Source organism: Neltuma alba, unplaced genomic scaffold (assembly GCF_004799145.2).
Source record: "Neltuma alba isolate B1F8T4 unplaced genomic scaffold, ASM479914v2 tig00005117_pilon, whole genome shotgun sequence".
Taxonomy (NCBI): domain Eukaryota; kingdom Viridiplantae; phylum Streptophyta; class Magnoliopsida; order Fabales; family Fabaceae; genus Neltuma; species Neltuma alba.
In genome coordinates, this window is record NW_021633984.1 from 394,159 (window position 1) to 419,231 (window position 25,073).

General features: G+C 33.6%; 1 protein-coding gene across 1 annotated transcript; it reads right to left on the reverse strand.

Moving 5' to 3' along the window:
- Positions 1–13,929: 13,929 nt before the first annotated feature.
- On the reverse strand, positions 13,930–14,462 carry LOC114746815 (PLAT domain-containing protein 3-like). Its single transcript, XM_028935097.1, has 2 exons — positions 14,382–14,462; positions 13,930–14,274 (listed from the first exon to the last, which is right to left on the reverse strand). The coding sequence occupies exons 1-2, from the start codon at positions 14,460–14,462 to the stop codon at positions 13,930–13,932; spliced, it is 426 nt and encodes a 141-aa protein (XP_028790930.1).
- Between the last annotated feature and the right edge of the window lie 10,611 nt (positions 14,463–25,073).

Sequence of the window (25,073 nt, forward strand, 5' to 3'; positions counted from 1 at the left end):
AGTGGATAATTTTTTGAAATCATATATAATTAAAGAAATAAATAAATTATACATCATCCAACATTGTCAATAAATACTTAAAATACAATATAAAAATGAAAGACAAAGACGAAATAGAAAATGAGTTTTCTTCTTATTTTCTCATCTTATATAAAGAACAAAAATTAAAAAGAAATTGTGGCTAGGCTTACACCTTATTTTCTCCTCAACTTTTTCTTCTCACTTTTCCACCCTACATTCAAATAAGTAAAAATTCACTTTCTCTCTCATTTTCCTCCATAATTTTCTTTCCTTCCTTATCTTAATGTTTTCTCTCCTATTATCAAGTAATTGAGATGTGGTTAGAGTGAGTATAAGAAAGTTTATTAGGGGTATAGTTTAGTACTGGTATATTTATATTTTGGTTTTTGGTCTGTCTAAGTAATTAGGATTTTTAAGATCCTTCACAGTAAATATTATTCCCTTTAGGTCTTCTATTCTAATTTTTCCTATAATAAAGACCATTTATTCTCTCCAAACAATTTCTTAGAGGTCAAGTTATCGGTTGCGGCCAAACATTGTTTGGACGAACAATCTGTAGAATTATTATAGTTTCTATTATTTCACTTAAACAAACATCTTTTACATCCCCATTTTCACGTTAATTATACGTGAAAGCAACTAAAAAATATTGTTAAGAATGGTAATCTTTGATTTGTAAATAAAATTGATTGAAATAAGTTGTTTATTCTGGTTTTTTGAGAAACTTAAAAATTAAAAAAAAATTTGGATGGCAGGAAAGGTACCGTGTTGCTCAAAGATAAAGTGATAAACTTGATAACAAGGGTATGCATACAGTTCAGAGACTTAATCCTCATTGTCGTCACTTTGAAGATTCCAAATATACATTTCACGGGGCTCATCTGATCACAAAAAGGCAATTTTGACAGATTTTTATGAGTCACCTACTTGTCTTTTTGATTGAAATAAGTTGTTTATGCTGGATTTTTGAGAAACTTAAATTTTTTTAAAAAAAATAAGTGGTTTTTTTTTTTTGGATGGCAGGAAAGGTGCCGTGTTGCTCAAAGATAAAGTGACAAACTTGATAACAAGGGTATGCATACAGTGTAGAGACTTAATCCTCATTGTCATCACTTTGAAGAATCCAAATATACATTTCAGAGGGCTCATCTGATCACAAAAGGGCAATTTTGACAGATTTTTATAAGTCACCTACTTGGCTTTTTGATTGAAATAAGTTGTTTATGCTGGATTTTTGAGAAACTTAAATTTTTTTAAAAAAAATAAGTGGTTTTTTTTTGGATGGCAGGAAAGGTGCCGTGTTGCTCAAAGATAAAGTGACAAACTTGATAACACGGGTATGCATACAGTTCACAGACTTATTCCTCATTGTCTGTGGAAACTTCGAAGAAGCCAAAATGTAGATTTCATGGGGGCTCAACTGACAACAATGAAGAAGCCCATGTTTTGTTTGGTTGCAAATCGTAGTCATTCTCTTAGTATCATATTTAATTTGTTATATTTTTATTATTGTCAAAATAATATCAGCTATTTTATTACAACAGAAACTGAAAAATAATAGTTACTTAACTGCTTTTTTTTAATTCAATTTATGATTTGTTTATGATCTTTTTGCAGTAAATGTTGGGCCATGTATGACCTCTTTATTGAAATTTTACCTTATTTTTAGAAATGTATTTCTATTTTACTGTAAGAGAAGATATAACTCTTACCATACTGTTTAACCTTTTTTCAATTATCAACTCACTCCTGCAAGTTACTGGTTGAGAACAAGTTAATTTTTCTAATTTATTGAGTTAATTACTTCTATGGATTTTCTAACTTATTGAGTTAATTACTTCTAGGGATTAAGTTGATTTAAGGTGAAAAATATATTAAAAAAAATTGACTTGTTCTTAGCTTAAAATCACAATTATTCTACGAAAAACATCTTGACTCCATAAATCCGCTTGCTTTTGAAGTGCCTGATCGATATAAATCAATTCACATACAAGGGGTATCATTAGGAACAGGAGTTTAAAAATATATTTTAAATAGTATGTTTTTCAATATTTTTACAATTCTTTAGACCTGGCATATAGACAGCAGTATTAAAAAAAAAAAATCTTTTGGATCTTACATATATAAGGAACTGGTCTAAAAAATAATGCAAAATTTACAAAAATGTCTGCGGTGATACTTCCTAAACATCATGTTTTATAATCAACCTAGAAAGGATGATGTAAATTGGAATTTTTGTAGGGGCACTAGAATTCGGCTCCTATTAAAAATAAATAAATAAATGAAATTAAGGAAACCGGGAGTGTGGAGCCCGTGGATCATCAGTCATCACTCATCACAGATAGATATCATGGTTTGTCGTCTTCCACCACGTGTTCTGCATGGAGCCACTTTTCCCTGAAAACGAATACGCTAGGTGTAAAAACAGTGCTACGTTTAGTCAGAGGCCGGGCTGTTTATTTCAGGATGTGTCCAACCCGGCCCAAAAATTCCCAGAACACGATCCTGTTACATTTGTGTTTATTCACGGCCACAATCCTGGTACATTTGTGTGTGGTGTGAGTACATCTTAATTTAATCGTGAGGGTTTTAATATAAAATTTATTTAATTAATTTTATTAAATTAAAAAATTTAGGTAAGTTAGTTAATTATAAAACATATCACATGTTTTTTTTAAATATCATAATCATTTTTTTTAATATTCTCTCCCTCTCTTATTCCTCTCAGAAAAAATTACAATTAATGACCCCATCCCATCAAAATCATGGGGAGCTCTCGTCTGCTTTCGTATTTTTCTCTTATTTATATTATATTTCCTACAAAATTTAAACAATCCGGGTAGCTTTTGTATAAAGGCTTCTTATTATCTTGATAATTAAATTTAAAGAAAAATAATGAAAATAAATTAAGTATGTATTAAATTTTTTTAGATTTAATAATGCATATGCACTTATCAAAATTATTGGATTGAGAATATTTTATAATATATTGAATTAAAGTATATGTTGGATTAAAGTATTTTAAGAATATTTTATAATATTGTATTAAAGTATATGTTTTAAAAATAAATGAAGGGCCTGTGAAATTTCATTAAAAAAAACTAAAATATCATGTTTTAAAAATAATATTTTCCTTCATTTGGAAAACAAAATAATGGGATTCATCCGCACAAAAAAAAAGGAACGAATTCTCTCTTTTTTATTAAAAGATAATTTATTCTGGGCAAACTTTTGTAGTTTATTAATTTTTTTAATGACATATATTTTTGGTAAACATAAAAATATTTACCAACAACTTTATTTTTTCCATTAGAAGACAGACAGTTCTAGAATAGAACAATAGAGTATTGGAAACTGTTTTATTCAAAAACAATTATAATATCTCGAGAAAATAAAATCAAATGACAATATGCTTATACACACACATATACTGAATAAAGAAGGATATTGATATTGATCCAAATGGGACTTCATGCAAGCATGGAGCAAGAGGACAAGTGCCTTTGCCTCATCAAAGTTTAAACAAGCTGGGGCGAAGATTATATTCAAGAACGGATTCCGTCATCACATTGCAGATATTCGACTGCTTCAACAAGAAGTAATGGGAGAGTTTGCCTCAACTCTTGCTCCGTCTTCGTCTCCATCGATGGCCAAGGGAGCAGGCCAGAGTGGCACTTGAAATTCATGGAAATCACAGTCACCAGACCTAAAATAAAGACCAAGGAAGGCTTCACAATGAACAATTGGCTAGGTTTAGCGTTTCCGGCGAGAGTGAACTTATGGCTATCGTCTCCATCGACAGCCAAGGGAGCAGGCCAGAGTGGCACTTGGAATTCATGGAAATCACCGTCACCAGACCTAAAATAAAGACCAAGGAAGGCTTCCTGGTGAACAATTGGCTAGGTTTAGCGTTTCCGGTGAGAGTGAACTTATGGCTGTCGTCTCCATCGACAGCCAAGGGACCAGGCTAGAGTGGCACTTAGAATTCATGGAAATCACCGTTACCGGACCTAAAATAAAGACCAAGGAAGGCTTTCCCGTGAACAATTGGCTAGGTTGTTTTCCGGGTAGAGTGAACTTATGGCCGTCGTTTGCATAATTTCTTGAGCTTCTTGCTTAATCATAAGAAAAATCTTAATAATATGAATATCATCTCTTGATTTCAGTAATGATGTCCCTTTAATTTCATTCTCTTGTAGTCTTGTTTGTTTCAGCAGAAATTATGATTCTTTCCAGTCAGTTATTTCCACCACATATGTATAATAGTTCAATGAGTTCCCGCATTCTTTTCTTGAAAAAATTAATAACTGAATTTGGACAAACTTTTGCAGTGAGTTAATAAATTTCAAAGATTTACTTATTAAACGAAAAAATATGGATAAAAGGGCATTAAACACCCTAATCTTTTTAGTGGTACAATTTTACTATGATCATTAGATTTGATGCAATCTCACTCATTTTTCAGTTTTTTGATATAACTATAATTATAATTTGATTGCTTTGTGTGAAAATTGTTAATAATTTGATAAAAGTAACCAAAATTGTTAATTTTAACTATTAACATGAGTAAAAGAAATAAGATTGGGTTGAGGGGTTTGGTGTCGCTGCATGTGTCATTGCAGTGCAGAATGTGAAATACTTGATGCATCATACTTGACAATTATAAAAAAAACCGTCAAATAAAAGTAAAATCTGACGGTTTTATAGGAACCGTGAAATACGTCTGGAATACTTGACTATTCCTTTTAGAACCGTCAAATATTTTCTAAGAATACTTGATGGTTCTTCAAGGAACCGTCAAGTATTTAACGAAAATACTTGACTGTTTTTCACTAAAACCGACAAGTATTATCAACAAATACTTGATGGTTTTTCAATAAAACTGTCAAGTATTTGTTGATAATTTGTCGGTTTTAGTGAAAAACCGTCAAGTATTGTTGTTAAAAATCCCCAAATCTGTTTATTTCTCTCGACCTCTATTTGAAATTTTAAGCGCCCTTTTTCTTTCTAAGCTCTGCTAAGACCTCACAGGCCTATAACCCGCTATCCCCACCTTATGTTTGGCCTTTTCCTTTGGTTTTTGTACTTCGTGGTGCGCTATTGTTTCTCTCTAAAGTCTCAAAACTATCATGGGCCATCTCATAAGGACGATGACAGAGAACTCTCATTGTCGTTGGTTCTATTCTTTCCCTCTGTTTTGTTCTTTCTCATATCGTGTTCATTTTCTCATGTTTGTTCTGTATTACAATCATTACTCGATATTTTCTTTTTGCTTTGCAGTTTGCGTGCCCTCATTCCTTGTATGCTGATCGTTCATTTTAGCTTCCCTTTGTTACAGAAGACTCTAAAAAAAAAAAAAGGTTAGCAAATATTTTTGTTTTATTCAGTAGCTAACCAACCCCAAGAAGAGAGCGATGATGATATGGGATTCATCTTGTTTGATTAGGAAGTGCTTTTTTAGTATGGTTTGGTCTTTTTCTCTTTTGTTACTCCAGGGGTATTTTAATTCTACGGATTTTATAGGTGACCCTTTATGTTGCTTACGAGAATATGAGTTAGTTTTGAGTTTGCAGTGCTAGTGATATGAATTTGAGATGAGAATGTCACTTTCTATTCATTTTTTAAAAAATTTAACCTGGAAATATGACTTCTCCGTCTCCCCCCTCTCTCTATATGTGGGTGTGTGTAATCTTGTGAGTCCTCTGCATTGGGCATTATTCACAATTTTTGAATAGTAACGATTTAGTTGTTGGATGTGTTAACACTAAATGGGTCATATTTTTTTTCAAGTAATAATGTTAAAATTTTGTGATATGTTACTGTGTGTGCTTTTATGTCCATTTTTGTCCGGTGATGGTGGCTTCCTTGATTCTCTTCTTTGCAGTCATGTTTTTGGTACACCGTGCAAGATAAATGTTAGTGATTAGGGGCATGATATTTGAATTTATGGAGCTAGTTACTGTGATTTGGATTGATTTATGTATTTGAAGCTTGTTTTTCAAACTAAAGTCATAGTGAATTTTTGTTGAATTACTAGTTGAGGACTATGGACAAGGAATAGATGTCTGCTAATCGTCTATCAAAGGAATATTGGGATGGGGTACAAGATTTTATTAAGTTTGCAGTTGAGTACGTCAATAATCGTAATAGGATTATTTGCCCCTGTCTTAAGTGATGCCTTTTGAAGTGAGTTTTGCTATCTGATTATGAGAGCCACTTAATTATCAATGAAATCAATCAAAGTTATAGGTGTTGGACAAAGCACGGAGAGACAATAGATACGAGTAATAGTAGTCAAGGGCATAGTGAAAGCTGTGGATCGTTTAATTTGGACACAAGTACATGTGAAGCTGACCATCTTGAGGATATGACCAATGCGATTGAATGGGAACTTGACAATTGTCCTAAAATGTTTGACAGATTGAAGTGTGATGCTGAGACACCTCTATATAAAGGTTGCATCGATTTCAGAAAATTGTCTGTAGTGTTGAAACTGTATAATTTGAAGGCAAGAAATAGGTCAAGTGACACAAGCTTCACAGAACTGCTTGTACTTGTTAAGCAGATGCTACCAAAAGAAAACAAGCTTCTAAGCAAAATATATGATGCAAAGCAAGTGTTGTGCTCTGTCGGCCTTAGCTATGAGAAGATATATGCTTGCCCTAATGATTGCATTTTGTTTAGGAACAAGTATAAGTCACTAAACGAGTGTCCTAAGTGTAATGCATCGCGCTACCAAGAGAATGGGAAGAGCTTGAAGAAGGCATTATGGTATTTTCCCACTATGCCAAGATTCAGGCGCTTGTATAGTAATGTAAAAGATGTAAGAAATTTAAGATGGCATGTAGATGAAAGGATTAAAGATGGCATGCTTTAGCATCTTGCTGATTCTCTAGAATAGAAGAAGTTTGATATGGAGTATTCTGAATTTGGGGAAGAAGATAGAAATCTACGCCTTGTATTAATCACTGACGGGATGAACTCGTATGGGATGCAAAGCAGTACCGATAGCATATGGCTAGTAATTTTGTTTATATATAACCTTCCTCCATGGCTATGCATGAAACGCAAGTATTCGATGATGTCTATGATAATCTCTAGGCCAAAGCAACCAGAAAATGACATAGATATATATATATCTAACTCCATTAATTGAAGACTTAAAAGTATTGTGGGAGAATGGAGTTGATGCATATGATGCATATAAGGAAGAAACATTCAAGTTGAGAGCTATGTTGTTTGGCACAATTAACAACTTCCCTGCGTATGGTAATCTCTCAGGGTATAGCATTAAAGGTCAACTTGGTTGTCCCATTTGTAAAGAGAGCACAGATTCCATAAGGTTGAAGTATGGCATGAAAAATTCATATATGAGATATCGTAGATGGTTGTATCGTGATCATCCTTACTGGTGATTTAAAAAGTATTTCAATAGGAATTCAGAAGAAGGTAAGACACCTACATCGTTGACTGGGGATGACGTATTTCAAAAGATGAAAGATATAGATTGTGAATTTAGAAAACCTTTCGTGAAGCATGTTGGGACAAGTAGGTGGAAGAAGAGGTCTATTTTCTTTATATTGCCATATTGGATAACCCTGAATGTGAGACATTTTCTTGATGCTATGCATATTGAGAAAAACGTATGTGAAACTCTGTTTGGCATATTACTCCATATTCCTGGGAAACTAAAGATGACATAAATGAGAGGCTAGACATGGCTGAGATGGGGATAAGGGAGGCATTGGCGTTAGAGCATAAGGGAACTCATACATTTCTTCGTCCAACAGCTCACACACTTTCTAGAAAAGAGAAAAATAGTTTTTATGAGTTTCTTGCTACAGTAAAAGTGCTGGAAGATTACTCTTCTAACATTAGTAACCTCGTTTCAATAAAGGATTTGAAGTTAAAAGATTTAAAATCTCATGACTGTCATGTCTTAATGGAAAACTTTATTCCAGTGGCAATACGGGCTATTTTACCTGATAAGGTGTGAGTTACGATCACAAAGTTATGTTTCTTCTTTAAGTCTCTTTGTAGCAAAGTGATTAATCCTAGTAAATTGCTAAGATTGCAAACCTGAATCATAGTCACGTTATGCAAACTTGAAATGTATTTTCCTTTGGCCTTTTTTGACATTATGGTCCACCTAACCGTCCACTTAGTTAGAGAGGTCCAACTGTGTGGCCCAGTGTATTTAAGATGGATGTATCCAGTTGAGTGTTACATGAAAATATTGAAAGGGTATGTGAAAAATCGGAGTCGGCCAAAGGGTTGTATCATAGAATGATATATTCGTGAAGAGGCTACTAAATTTTTTACCCATTACTTAAAAAATGCAAGTCATATTAGGGTTCCAGTGTCTCATCATGAGGGAAGGACGGATGGAGAAGGGATTATGGGAAAGAAAGTTGTAACTATTTCAAACCAACAGTGGGAGCAAGCACATCTATAGTATTACACAACTCTGAAGAGATTGAAGACTATGTGGACAAGCATATCGATGAGCTTAAGAGGGATAATCCCAATAAACTTGAAAGTTGGTACACCAAAACACACAATAAACAATTTACAGTATGGTTGAGAGAGCACGTGCATGGCAAGTATAATATTGATTCTAATTCAGTTTCAAAGAAATTAAAGTTGTTGGCAGATGGATCGAGCAAACATGTGATTTTTTTCACAAGCTGCCTCATCAATGGGTTCACTTTTTATACTAAAAAGCAAGATGATTGGAGTAAACAACAAAATAGTGGCGTAACTCTTGTAGCTAATACCATGCATATATCAAGTGTCAAAGATAAAAATCCTATCTATGCACGTATGTCATACTTTGGAGTGATTGAGGATATTTGGGAGTTGGATTACATTGAATTCAGAATTCTAGTATTTGGTTGCAAGTGGGTGGACAATAATAATGCATTAAGGATTGATGATTTAGGATTTATACAATTGAATTTGAATATGGAAGGATACAAATAAGAGCCTTTTATTTTGGCTTCTCAAGCTACGCAAGTTCTCTATGTCCCAGACTCGGCAACTAAAGGATGGTCTATTGTTTTGTTGACCAATAAAATGAATGTGGAGACAGGGTATGAAGATAATGTAGTTGAAGATGATCCATTTTGAGGGACATCACTTGAATCTCTTTTAAATGATGATGAATCCATGTACGTCAGGTACGATCATAATAATAGAATATGGATTTCAAAGAGGGGGAAAGTGTTTCGCAAGAAGATCAAAACAATTCAAACCAAAAAGAATATACAAAAATCTAAGAGTAGAAAAAGAAAAAGATCTACTTAAACATGCATATAAATCCTCTTATTATTTTCTTTAACTAACTTTTATTTGTTATAATTTTGTTTAAGTCAATTTTGTTATTAATGACTTTATTTTCATTTAATGGGTTCATATTCATTTTGTTTGATTGAATTTCATTGCAGATGGTAGACGATAGTGGATCTAACACCGATCATCCATCTTAGTCGAGAGATGCCTCTGACCAGGAGAGACAGTTGCAGGACGAGGTAGCACGCATATAGAGGGGTCTTTGTGTCATGCAAGAGGTCGTGAAAGCTCAAACAGAAGGAAAGAAATTTGTCGTATAGTGGAATAAGAAAGGACAAGTTGTACGGTCAAATAAATTTATCAGCTATATTGGAACAGTGGCACAAAGCACCATGCCCATTATAGTGCAGCACTGGAGGATGGTTGATCGTTCAGTGTGAGACGCTATTTGGACAGATGTATTAGTGATATATTATAACAACTCAAATTATATTTTCTTACAAGCTGTCTCACACTAATGTGTTGTTTTATGTGTTTTGCTCTTTGCATTTAATATAGATGAGAGCAGGAAGAAGTTTGTGGAGGGGAAGGCTGGGAGTGCACTACGCTCTTTTTGAAATGTGGTGACATACAAGTACTTGAAGGATCCTTCCACAGCAGACGAGTTTGAGGTTTCTAGCTTGATACGGGACTTGGTCAAACCAAAGGATTAGGCTAATTCTGTGATGTCACATTGTGATAGTCAATTTCAAGTAACAATCCTCATGTAATTCTAAATTAGATAGTCCATTTTGTTTAATCTATATATTGTTTAATTGTGAATCTACTTTGATTTTGCAGGAATTAAGTGCCAAAATAAGAAAAGGGAAAAGAAGAAGGAATATCCCCACCGAAAGGGGCGCTTGGTTTATGTGGGCCTCAAGGAAGAGGTGACTTAGAAGGAGGGATCATATGTCACTGTATCCAGTCAGATGTTGTGGACATTGGCCAGGCAAAATAAAGATGGCCAAATTGATAATCCTTGCGTCAAGGAGGTCATAGACAGGATGGTGAGTATTATTCTAAATTAAATAATCCTCACGTTCTTGTCAAATATCTTAAAGTAAGAATACTGATAATGTTTGTTGCACGGGAGAGTTTGAACTAGGAAGTTTTGCAGGGGGCATATTCTACAGATGACCAGGATATATTAAAGAGGGCATTGGGGACTCTTGATCATCTTGGTCTTCTTAGAGGCGTCGATTATGGAGTCACCAATATGGATTACTTTGGATACTGACAAAAGCCCTCTTCATCGTGCACGCCTTCATCTGTTGAGTTCATAGAGCTAAATGAAGAAACACGCTGGTTAAAGGAGCAAGTTAAAGCGCAAGCGCTCCTAATCGAGCAGTTGATCAAGGATCAAGCACCACAGCTGGCTCCAAATCTCAGTCTAAGTGGCAAAGAAAACTGCACATTCCCCTTGCTACCGGAGGTATAATACTTTTTGTGTTTATACGATTACATTCAATTATTTTCGTATCACACTAACTTGTCTCCTATGTTAAATCAGGGTGAAGCGGACGTTCAGTGCATGGCAGATAGCCCTAAATATCACACTGTTGCAATAGGCCGCATGTTTAATTTACCGAGAGAGAACATGATTCATAATGTGCCTCTCCCTATTAGTCATGTGAGGGTGTAGTTGAACACTGCTATTGATCCTAATTATGCCTTCCTGATGCCTACCCTAGATGCAAAGACAGTAGCTCGAGTAGTGGGTAGCTTTGTTGCTTGGCCTGGCCGTCCTCTTACATTAGGACATCCTTCAAAGGTATATATGTATAGGTTGAAACATTCAGTTGATTTTAAATAAACTGCTTTAATTATTAACAGTCTGTTTGTCAGTCTAAGGGGAAGAAGAGCCTACTGGGCAATCACTCATTATCATCGTCACAGAAGCAGCCCTCTGAGCCCATTGAAGTGGTATCATCAAGATTCTGAATATATCTCGAGGAATATGCAGTTGGGGCTAGATTAGAACATGGCGAGAATTTTATGATTCCCCTAGAGTTTGAGCTAGAGGTCTACGGTCAACCTTTGTCAGAGTACGCCACAAATGACGTATTGAAAGAAATTCTGACGCATGGAATGGCTTGCACAAATGCCTGTAATTTTTATATCAGGTATTTGTTAAAACCTTAACTAAATACTTAAGTACTTGAGCATTTATTCTATTGATATCTTTGTTTGTTGATTTAGGTATCTTTTTAAGGACTTTATAGTCCCCAATGGCCTTGATGACAAGTTCAAGATTATCAGCCCACATACTTTTGCTGGGTATGGACCTGATATGAAGAAGAAATACTTATCCAGAGACTTGCTAGATATCCTCATTTCTAGGGCAACGAAGGCTGAGACTTTGTTTTTGGTGCCTTACTGTCAAGGGTACATAGTATACTGAACTTTCTTAAATTCTTTTATTTTCAAATATTTTGTAATCATTCTAATTGTCTTTCTTATACTTAGGGGACACTGGATGTTGATTGTGGTCAATCCCACAAAGTCGAGGATTTGGTATTTTGATTCTTTTCATGGAGATCTAACCAATCAACCATTTATGGTTTCATTTTTCAATAAGTAATATTTATATCTATTATTTAAATTTAATTTAATTTCTTGCTTCAATCTAATTTTTGACAATCATTAATATTTAATTTTATTGTCTTCTCAGGGCTTTGTGGCTATATCACACAAATCAAGCCTTACCCTGTCCCTCGGTAAAAAACGGCCAATTTGACAATACCTTCCCGTGGAAGAAAGTGAAGGTATTCATTACCATTGTTTACTATTCTACTAAATATGATTTATTTATATGATTAACTAATATTATTTCCTTTTCCATTCTTTATAGTGCCCACGTCAGCCCAAAAAAAGCTCTAATTATGGGTATTGCGTGATGAAATTTATGAAGGAGATAATTACGCACAATGCTGACCCGATCCCTACACAAGTAATATGCATTTGTTTAAGTTCAATTTATGTATTTAAGAATCGTACTTACTGCAGCTTTACGTTTATATCTAGCTTCAATATAATTTGTGGTTGCATGCAATACTTTGCCAACACATATTGCGCAGTGTATTCATCCGCTCAGATGGAAGAAATCATTAAAGAGTTGGTAATGGCCTTATTCCATCAATGGGCACAAAATAGATAGGAAAGTAGAAGACATGTACAGCTTTGGTTTCAATTTTGGTTTTGGTTCATTTTTTTGCTGTTGGTCAGTTTTTGGCATTGAACAACTTTAGCAATTGGCCAGTTTTGGTTTTGGTTCACCTTTTGTACTTGTCCAGAATTTTTACTTGCCTTAAACACAAGTTCTTTTAATATGACAGTTGGTTTCCTATTAATTAAGATGTATATAATGTAAATTTCTGCTTCATATGTATTCATATGGCTAAATTATTGGTTTAAATGCTGGCCTTGTTCTGTTGAATATGCTGCTTCGTATGAGGTTTATAATTGCAAGGGGACTGTTGGCAAAGCAGAACTCGTATTAAAAAAAAATTCATAATACTTGACGGTTATTACGTAAAACTATCAAGTATTGTAACAATACTTGACGGTTTTAGTAGTAACTGTCAAGTATTATGCTAATACTTGATAGTTTTAATGGTAACCGTCAAGTATTGTTTACAACTATTGGACAATACTTGACGGTTTTAAGAATTGTCAAGTATTGTTCCATAATACTTGACGATTTCTAAGTAAAACCGTCAAGTATTGTTCTTCAATACTTGACGGGTTTTTTTTTAAAAAACCGTTAAGTGTTAAAGTAATACTTAATGGTTCTTCATTTAAAACCGTCAAATATTATCAAAATATTTGACGGTTAATAACCGTTAAATATTTGCTGTCGAAATATATGATGCCGGTATATTTGACCCAAAATAATCGTTAAGTGTTTCTCATTCTGTAGTAGTAGTAGCAAAGGCTGCTATTGTTTGATGCAGTCATGCAGTAAACAGGTCGATCCCATTAACGATGATGGAGTTTATGTTCTACGATGGTGGAGGGTATATGCGGAAGGACCAATGGATTTAATGATAGAACGTTAAAGTATCTTTAAAAAAAAAAAATCAGGACCTTATTCAAAACTGAGTAAAACCATAAGGATTTTCAAGTTAATTTTTCCTTAAAACAAACACGTTGTCCTTTTATCCTTTTTATTCTTCAATTTTTTAGTTTCCTTAAACAAAACAAACTAGTAATAATGAAACTTGAAAAAGAAAGAGTTTGGGTGAGACACGGGGGCCAAGGTATAAAATTATAGTAAACATGTATTATTACGCAACACACAGCGTAACACAGTTCCACATCAAAAGCCAGATAGATTCTGCGACCTGAGGGCCTATTTATTATTTATAAATTACAAATAAGCGGAGAGAGAGGTAGCAATTATTAATATCGAGACGAGACACATATGACAATCAAACATTACATAACACACAACAACGTAACACACCAGCAAAAGCCAGATACGTATCTGTTACTCCCTCACACTGAAAAGAGAGTGGGCTTCAAAGGATAGAAGGTGGAGCATGAGTCGACGGTGGCAGAGAGCGAATAGGGCCATTAGTCTTCAGCCAGCCACTGGTTCACCGGGAACGATATGTCCTTAGATACGTCGCCACTGACTGTGACTTCCACGTAATCCAAGTACCACCCTGGCTTGTACCCTGCGCCGTTGGAGCTGACGGTGACGGCGCAAACATAGAGGCAATTGCTAGTGCCCTTGAAGACGTCAAGGTTGCTCTTCTCGAAGTAGTCGTGACAGGATTCCATTGAGCCCCAATCTTCGAGGTTGGCGATGGTAAAACTATCGCCGGAAAGGGAACTTAACTTGAGGCTAATGGTGGAGTCCATTCCTGCATTATTGACATTTCCTGTCGTAACTCTCACAACGTACTGGCACTTCTTCTGGATGCATGCATATGAACACACACGCACACACACAAAACCAAGTAGAAGGAAAAGCTTACAATAATTATAATGGATCTACATAAGAGAAAGAAGCGATTACTTACAGTTGTGCCCATTGCAGTAGCGAAGCTTATGAGTGAGACTAGAAATACAACGCAAGACAGTGCAATAACTCTGAGAGCCATTTGTTTAATGTGTGACGCTAGTTTTTACTGACCGATGATGCGGAAACATGCTGAAACATCCCATAGGCATGCCTTTATATAGGGCCGCCCGTATGATCCCAGAGGAACTGGGCCCACTTGGAGGTCCCTGGAAGAGGGCCCATGTCAAGTACGCGTCTGGAAAAGCAGGAAGGAGCCCGAGGGCGAGGAAGAAAGCGTGCAAGGTGTGCGAATAGGAGGAAAATGCCACCATATAACATAAGAAGCACCGAGCAATTTAAATCAGCATCAATTTTTTTATGTATGCCTCCGCAAAAATACATTAGTGAAAATCATTCCTACGCAAGCGGACCACGTTCTATGTAATAATTTTATCATTATATGCAGATACATGATGGCATATATATGACTTAAAGAATAATTAGGTTTCAATGAAATATCTGAGATTATACATTAGGGATTTGAATATATTCATTCATCAGAATTAGGATTTATTTGATTATTAAAGAATAATTGGGATTTAATGAAATATCTAGGATTATACATTAGGGATTTGAATATATTCATTCATTAGAATTAGGATTTATTTAATTATTCATTTTTTAATATTTGTATTATCTCAATAAAATAGGATATCTTAGAATTATCTTTGTTATTTTTATCTATAAGAATTAGTGTTTGATTTAGATTTGAATTTGAATTTGAATTATTATTTATTATCTCCTAATATCTATAAATAAAGCTTGTGTTTATAGTTGCAATTAGCATGTGATTTGATTGAATAAAGAATTCCTGCATCCCTCTCTCTCTTCCGTCCCTTCCCATTTCACATTAATTAGTAGAACTGGAAAAATAAGTCGAACATGTTAGGTTGGCCCGTTTAGGCCCAAAAATTATAGGGGCAGGGTTTAAAATTTTTTCTTTCAAAGAAAAAATAGGCTTAAAAAGGCTGGTTCTGTAGGGCTCAGAGTTTAAATGGATTGGTCTGTTTAGGCCCTTTTATTTTTAAATTTTTTTTATATAATGCTAATATTATTAATTCTTTTACATTGTTAATAATATTTCAAATATTTAGTTATTATTATCATAATTTAATTTATTTGCTTTTAAACAATAATTTGTTCAATTAAATTTTAAAAAAATAAGGTAATTTGGACTTTAATAATGATTTGATTTATATTATACGTGTCGATATTTTAAAATGATATATATTTGATAAGAGAATATTTTGATACTTATATAAGTTGTGATTCTATAAATTGAATTAAAAATTTAGGAGTTTCAACAATACTATATCTTAAACTAAAGTAAAATAATAGCTAAACTACAAAATTTAAAAATAAAATTTTTATGAAGAAAAACTTGATATTTTTGTCACTAGAAAAGAGCATACTCATAAAGGAGAGCAGTTGATTATAGTGTTTGTCTATTATACATTTGCACTATTAATAAAACTTTTAAATATTGTTGTCTTGTTGATGGATATTTTAGACACTCTTAGATGTTGATGGATGTTTAGATATGATGACATTTTGTGTTTGTGATTTAATTTTATTCGTATTTATGCTTTTTATTAATAATTTTATTTTTGTTTTTTAATAAAATATTTGAAATATATAAAAAATTGTATTTTTCTAAACAGACCAAAAGCCTGCAGGCCAAGCTTGAACCCATCACCGTAAAAACCAATCCTAATAAAATGGGATGTTTCTCAAATTCTAATCCTGTAGGATTAGCCCGTATTCCCAATACTAAGACAATTAGTACTAAGCCTAGTTCCCCCTTCCCTTTATTTGCCGAGGGTGTCTGCAGGTGGAGTCACAAAAATAAGGTACCCGTTCTCGACGTGTGTATCATTGACAAAGGGAAGAAATCTCCCAATGGTATAAAGATGATGAGCGTTGGCATGAGTATGTTGTTTACCAACAGTACAGATATAGGCCGGTTTAATCATATTCCATCATTTTACGACTTTCTTTAAGAGATAAAAATAATATAATAAAATTTCTTATTCAATACATAAATATGATCAAATTTATTATTATTTGGATTTGTTGATCCGTGAGATGTTACACCTTTCCTTCTGATAATAATGCTCTTTCTACTCATGTTCTTCATCTTCCCTTTTTTTTAATTCTTTTTTATATTATCAGACTTTTCTCGCAATATTTCACTGGAAGATACTTGCAAGAACTTGATTGGAGGCGAATGAGCTTTTTTATTGTAATTTTTTTTAAAGTTAAATGAAGATATTATTTTTTTTCCCATTATTTACACGTATGACTAATTATTATGAACACTCTTAACTCAGTTATAAGAATAAGCTCTTATTAGGCAAACCAAAATTTGAAGTTCGAACCCATGTATTTCTATTAACAATCCAAATTGAACCCTATTTTTTTTAATTTTCCAACCAATAACACTTGCATTAATAGAAAGAAAGATTGCATTTGGAAAACCATATAACAAATTAAAGTCAAACAAATTTTAAAAAATGACAAAAACATCAAATGACCACAAACATAAAAGTTTTTAAAAAGGCTCTAGGCTTATCAGGTTTTTGAATGCTCAGGCATAAGCCTAAAAAATATTTGCATGCGGGCTTAGACCTGGCCTAAGACTTTAGACTCTTGTGACGGACTTAGGCCTATTTGGTAAAGCCTGGCCCAATTTCATCCCCGTATGTTACACAAAATCATAATAATATTAATGATTAACGTGAAAACAGAACAACTGAATAGTCAGGTTCACATAGCCAATACCACTCATGTACATTGAGAAACGTCGAAGTATGGTTATCTCATCGATTCCGAAAGTACTTCAAGATGTTCTTGAAGTGAAGTCACCTTTTGCTGTTATTATAAATGACATTAACACTTTACGTCGGCTCAAAATTCACAAACTGTTTTATTATGTTTGCTAATTTCCTTACTAAATTTATTCATCTAAGTTCAATGAAGGCGAAATGCGTGTTATCTACATGTATTAAACAAAAACAAAATCAAATTTTCATGGTTTTTCAAAACAAAAAAGTTTGAGAAAACTTGGTATAAAAATGAATTAGTGATAGTATACTTAAATAGATGAGCATGTGAGGAAAAATTTTCTTGGAAAACGAAGACATGGGTAAGACCATAAGAGTGTAGGCACACAAATTCAATCTGACCAATTTAAAAAAGAACAAAACAACAGCAATCAGTTCCTCTTACCAATTCAAAGAATCCAAATATTCAATTTCCTTGACTTTATTGGCCACAATTACTGCGGCCCGCCCCACCTTGCACCTACTAGCCCATGGATGTCAACCTACTTAGGCCCTTTTCTTAAATTTGCTCTACACTTAGGTTAGCTGACCTGTTTATAATGTAAATACTAATATTTACTATGAGCTTAACAGAAGGGGTTAATTTCTTACAATATAATAAACTAATGTTCAAATCTCTCCCAGGAAAGGTATCCATATTTAGAGCATGATAATGTCTCAAATAGGATTGCTTCCAATAAGAAGATATTTGTGCCAAACAATTAAAAAAAAATACTGATATTTGGTTCATGTTTATCACTTAATCTTCTTTAAGTGCAAGATGATTTTAGGGCATTTATAGATTTAACTTCCTTGGTTTCATCTCCACTGCTAGTTTCCTAAGGTTATGCAGCATTTTTTAAAAGCTAATTATTATATAATGGATACAAAAAGGGTATTTCTTTTGGTTAAAAAAAAACAAAACAAGGCTTCTTTAAAACCAAGGATTTGCCCATGAAAAGCAGCCAACGTGTTCAAGCTAATCAATAATGATTTTTAATATCCATGAAAAAAATAATGATTTTTAATATGATTAATATATTTTTTAACGAAATATTTATTTATGAATTTCTGAATAATAATAATATTAAAAATCAGAAATTAATTAGGTTTGGAGAAATTTCAGTAGGACATGAAAATAAATGTCTGTAAATTTTATAAGCAGCCGCCCTTCTCTCTATCTATCTCTCTGCACAGGGTAGACATGTACGAGAGTAATTAATAATTATCACAGATGATATGAATCGAAATAGAAGAATGTAAACCCCAGAGTCGAAGGAAATTAGTTCCTAACAACTGATTAACTCAGGAAATTAGATGAATGATGATATGCAGAGAAATCACACACAAGTTCCAGAAGACGCGATAGCGAGGCAGATATTGAGAGTGGACTGGAAATATTAAAATGATACCAACGGCTCCTTCTCAGACACATCTCATTTAAAATGATCGATCTCACATATCTTAATTTGTTCTACATGAATTACTATCTACGTATCAGGAATATTAATTTTTTTTTTTTGCACCGAGGAATATTTAAGTTTATGAAGGTATACAGTAATTAATTAATGGATACGAGAAATTGGGAAAGACACATGCCCCCATGCATGCGTCGCAAACACGTCGAAAGGTGATGGAATGCGATTGTTTGTTTGGTCGGTTGGGAAATTATTGTACTACTTCTAGTCCTTAATATAAGAGTTAGTTAACTGATTTGAGTAGATTAAAAAAATTAATTAAGGTAATTGTTTATAATAAATAGGTGTTGTCTTTCCTGAAATATCTTCATTAATCATGTGTATTAGGTAGAACTATCATTTGATGACACTTTTAACATGTGTAATTATTAAAAAGACTACCTTGAGAAAAAAATAAAGAAATATGAGAAATAAAATGGATTGGGATAGTTATTATATTTAAAACCAAATTGAATATCAAACTAACTCTTATATTAAGTACTGAAAAACAGGGACAAACTAAGCTAAATATCAGTAATTTGCTGCTCGCTCTTCCCAAACACCATCATTTACTATTCTTATTTTACAACTTTTGTAATTTCCTTAAACCAAACAAAACTAATGATGAAAACCGTAAAAGGAGGTGCCTATATACGGGACTCCAAGGCATATCTTTATACAGAAACATGGTTGCGTCGAGTGATTACTGAAATGAGACACATGACAAACACTTTCGATCACAACACGCCAGCAAAAGCCAGATACAGATGACACCCTCAGGGCCTATTTATTATTTATATATATTACGTATAAGCGGCAAGAGATGTTGCAGATGAAGAAGAATTGTCACTGCAGAGAAGAAAGAGTGGGCCAGAAAGTAATGAAGTGGCCGGAGCATAACTCGAGGGTGCCAGACTTCACAAATCCAGTTACTCTCCGGGAAGGCAATCTCGGTTGGAAGGCTCATTATTGTAGTACTACTACCTCCTATTATTAATATAAAAGCTTGTTTAATTTTTATTTTGATCCTCAATATGAAATTCCAATCCACTTTCTTTCTCATATTTATCTATTTTTTTTCAAAATAATCCTTATAATAATGGTAATTCTAGCTAATACACTTGATTAGCAAAAATATTTTAGGAAAGATAATACCCATATACTACTATTACAAATAACTAATTAAACTAATTTTTTAATCTACTCAAATTAGTCAATTAACTTTTATATTACGAATATTTGATGAATGAAGAGTCCAGAGCATGAGGAAGAAAAAGAGCAAGATGCGCGAATTGAAGGAAACATAAAATCATTAAAATGCTACAGTTACGTTATTGCTCCCGTCCTTGACAATACCTCCCATCTTTAACATATAAACCAACTGATTAATTTAAAAAAATTAAGAATACTAAAAAAAAACCACTTATTTATAGCTTATATTACATGATATCTGTAAAATATTTATGTGTATGCATCATTAGATTATATATTAATTTATAGATAGGGTTAATTAGCCTGGAGAAAAAAAAAACAATAAATATAATGCTTTAAATTAATTTATTTAATTTCTTCAAATTAGCTAGACCTGACTGGAGGTAGTTATATCGAAATGAGACACCTGACACAGAAGAGTACTATTAAGACTTGGGTAATGAAGAACGGTGACACAGAAGAGTGAGAAGTAGGCCTCAGACCCAAGAAGCAGCAGCGCGGGAGCATAGGTTGACGTTGGCATAGAGATGACGGGACCACTCGTCCAGAGCCAGCCACTGGTTCACCGGGAACGCTACCTTCCTAGAAAGGCCGCCACTGACAGTGATTTCGACGAAATCCAAGTACCACCCTGGCTTGTTCCCTTCGCCGTTGGATGTGACAGTGATGGCACAAACACTGAGACAAGTGCCTCTGCCGCTGAAGACGTCCAGGTTGCCCCGCTCGAAGTAGTCATGACCCGGTGCCATTATGCCCCAGCTTCGGAGGTTGTTGACAGTAAGACTTTTGCCGGACGAAGACATTAACTTAAGGCCAATGACGGAGTCCGTTCCTGCATCTTTGCGGTCTCCTGTCTTAACTCTCACAATGTACTGGCACTGCTGCTGCGTATCCACCCATGCATATACACAACTAAGTAGAAGGAATAAAAGCTTTGAAACTAATAGTAACGGAACACAAGAGAAAGCAATTACTTACAGATGTAGCCATTGCAGCGAAGCTTATGAGTGAGGCCAGAAAAACAAGACAAGACAGTCCAATAATTCTGAGAGCCATTTTTAGTTTGTGACGCTACGTACTGATCGATACGTCGGACTATCCTCTCTATGCTTTTATATAAACATAGGGCGACATATATATATATATATATATATATATATACACACGGTGATAACTTAGTTTCACTTTTAGATCCAATTCATTTTAGTATTATGTGGAAGGTTGATAACGTGGGATGTCATCAACCTTTCGTTCTGTTATAGCGTGGTCTGATGAACACATGTCCGGCATGCATGCAGCCCCATTTCGAACCATAAACAAGAGAATTAATTACACCCGACCTCCCATAATATTATATTTATGGAACCAAATATCACCTCAGTGTCAGGATAAGCTTGGCAGGAAACGTCCAGCTCAAGGAAACAAGTGTATGCATATAGTTCACAAATTATCATAATCAACGGAAAGTGAGGTTAGTCCTCAGTGCATACAATGAATCTTCTTCATTGTGTGTAATTTTCTAGTCTCTACTGTTCATTCTGGAGGGAAAGTCATGGGCCTGAATCCAACACAAAAAGCAAGCCTAGCAACAAGGCCTAGTTCACCCTCCAATTAACAATGTTGAACCCTTGAGATTCAAGGTGCCCAATATACCAACTGAGGATTGGGTCTAGCAAAAAAACTACTCTATCTCTTATAATGTGATAAATCAATATTCAAATTCCTACTAAGAATGGTGCCTACACTTAATATCCGATGATATCTTGAACAGAATTGTCTCCAATTGAATGATATCTATACCTAGGGGACCAAAACAAATGCCCAATATAATATCAGCTATATGCACTCTCTTAATGTGCCAAGAGTCGAGATGTAGACTCTCAATGATCCACCGATAGAGTGAAGAAACCTCTTGATCCTTGATCTGATCGCCTAATACTATTTTCTTCAACTGATCTGTCATGGCCATGTATTAAATAAAAATAACATTAATAATAGTTTGAATTCAGTGGTTTCTGTGGCGGCTCTTCTGATAAACTGATGTACTTTCTCCAGTCCTAATTATAAGACCTCATTTATAATCGATAAACAAAGTCTTATAATGATGACCAGAGGCAGCATTTTATATAGTCAGCTAGTTCGATTTCTATGCAATTTCTGTTCTATGCTTTTTGGTGGCTTCGTTGCTTTGGTGTTTTGGTCAATATAAGGGAGATTTGAGAGTCACCTTCAAATTTTCAAGATTAGCACATCCATTTAAGGTCCAAAAAAAAAAAGATTAACATATCCATTGGAAAAGCACAACTTGATTAAATACAAGAATATGACACGAAGTAAACGTCGAAAATACTTTTAAAACATAAATAACTTGATTATAAATATGGCAAGTATAAATTACTCAGCGTTAAGACCATTGTTGTTTAAGATTACTTAAAAAGTCTCGGACGAGAATGAAATGACAAGGTAGCGCCAGTTAAATAAATTAGGCTCCAATAAGATAAGAAAAAAAGAGGAAATTATAGCTTGTTACCTGGGAAGGTTTTAGCTTGTGAGAATACTCCTCTAATCCTTAATGTAGGATCTAATTGAAAAGTTGATATTGATCCTAAATATAAGACTCATTTCACATGCTTATTAAATTTTTTTTCAAATTAACGTATTGATACTCCTCAAACAATAATCAAGTAAGAGAGTGAGGAAAAGAACTAAGCAAGATGCTTACGGTATTTTAATAAAAAAATCATATTAACTAATTTAAACTAACATAATGAATCTACTTAAATTAGTTAATTAGGTCTTACATTAGATATCCAAGGAATACTACAGCTGAGGATACATTTGGCTAAGCATTCTAGGTTATTATTTAATAATTTTCATAATATATGTGAAAGTTAAGAAAAAGTCATAATTGGTAAAACGAAAGAGAAGTGGTAACCAAATAAAATAATATAGTGATATCTAATATACAGAAAAGAAAATTACGCCAGTAACAATGGATAATGCAAGACATAATGACTCGTGGCTATTATATTCTGCTAATTATTTCAAATAGTACACCATTGGCCAAAAAACATGATCAAATAATCCTCCTCCGATCTTTAATATAAAACCTATTTAACTAATTTAATTAGATTAAGAAAGTTAAGTAAGTTAGTTAATTATAAGAAATATGACATGTTTTCCTAAAACATCATAATCATCTTTATTAATATTCTCATTCCCTCACTTATTTGATTAGAGTTGAGAAAGTATCCATTAGAATAATTTAGAAAAAATTAATAAATATGAGAAATAGGTCTTATATTTAGAACCAAAATTAACTTAACAATTAGGTCCTATGTTAAGGACCGGAGGAGTATAAAGTATGGATGGAACCCAGGCATCTAACTGACTTAAATTAACCAGAAAAGAGTGCTGGCGGGATAGAGAAAGCAATATCCGTCTGAGGTACTCATCAAAGCATCTATTTTTTCTTTCGTGTACGATAAATATGACCGAGTTGAGATATAGTTTATTAGCTCTGAACCCTGAAGAATAATTTACGTCTTTCATAAGTAAATTCAAATATTATAATCGAATTTAGTAGGTTTAATCATGTGTCACTTTTCACATATACAACATTAATTTGCGTGTCTTCATGTACTTTAATACTACCTCCTGTTTTCAATATAAGATCTCGTTTGATTTTTATTTTGGTCCTAAATATAAGATTTCAATTCACTTTGTCTCTCATATTTATTTATTTATTTTCAAGACAGTTTTTCTGATAATAGTAGGTCTAACCAATAAAATTGATTAGTAAGGATATTTTAAAAAAGACTACACTTTTTTATTACAAATAACTAACTTAACTTATTTCTTTAATCTATTTAAATAAGTCAATTAGCTTTTATATTTAGGAGCGGAGGTAGTATTAAAAACTTGACACATATAAATCTAAATGATTTTGATCATGTTTGGATATATATGATGATTAACAACAACAAAAAGGAAGCTTTGCTCTGATGACGACATCATGAAGAATAAAATCATAAACATAAAGCAACCCTTATAATGATCTGCCCATATGTACGTGTAAACTTGTGGAGCCAACATGAAGAATTAGTAATACAAGACATGCATGCACACATATCACATATGGCCACAAAATAAACATGCGGAAACTATATATAGTACAACGTTAGGCTCATCCCAATCCAAAAATGAAATGCGGCAATCATTAAATATAAGATAAAATACAGTAAATAAATCAAATCGGTACGTTCGCAAGTCAAATCAAACCAAGAGTACTGTCATACTTAGATGATGTTGTACTCACCATAAAAGAAAATAGTTTTTGATGGAATTTAGCTCCCTGATGACGTCAGTTGCACTCATTCTTTCATGAAGTGATTCCATTCAACATTTAAGTCCAATCTCAGATAAAGAACACAAGCATTTCTCAATATTAGGACGGATTTGCATCATGTTCTTTGATGAGTCTCCTGATACTACCACTATATGTTCTAATTCTTGTGGAAGAATAGTCGGGCTCAACCTCCAAAAGCTTGTTTGGGAATGAAATTTTCACACGTTTGAAGATTGTGGCCATCTTTAAAAATACCTTCGGTGCGTCTTCTTTAGTTAACTTTGCCACCAGAACAATGAACTCATGTTGGGTTTGATTGTGTGAGTTCTTTTCAAAAAGATTAAAATTTCACATTTCTCTTAAAAAGTTTACTCTTCACTATCATTCATGAATCCATTTAATTCACTCAATATAATTAATATAGATACATATGTCACTTACAACATCTTTTTTTTTTTTTTAGAGATTTACATGAGACTTAGTGTGTGGCGTACTTTAGAGATATGTAATTCATATGGAATTGTATATAATAAATAAGGTTTATGTAGTTAGAGTTTAAAAGGACTTACTACATCAGTCTTGTTAGTATATATGTTTTTGGGTAAAGATACATCCAGCACCCTGAGCTATTTTAGAGGTGCGCCCAACATCGTAAACTATTTATTGGTGTAATTTTGCCCTTGTTCTATTAAAAATGGGGCAATTTCACCCTCTATTAACAGAACTCTAACTCTTTTTGACAACTAAGCATTGTTTCCCTCCAAATAAAGACACATGACATCTAAAATTGCCACCTGGGTATTAAAAAAAAT

Coding starts and splice junctions, on each gene's coding strand:
- LOC114746815 (XM_028935097.1), bottom strand. CDS start 14,462: ATGGCTCTCAGAGTTATTGCACTGTCTTGCGTTGTATTTCTAGTCTCA. Junction 14,275..14,381: donor CTACTGCAATGGGCACAACT/GTAAGTAATCGC, acceptor GCATGCATCCAG/AAGAAGTGCCAGTACGTTGT.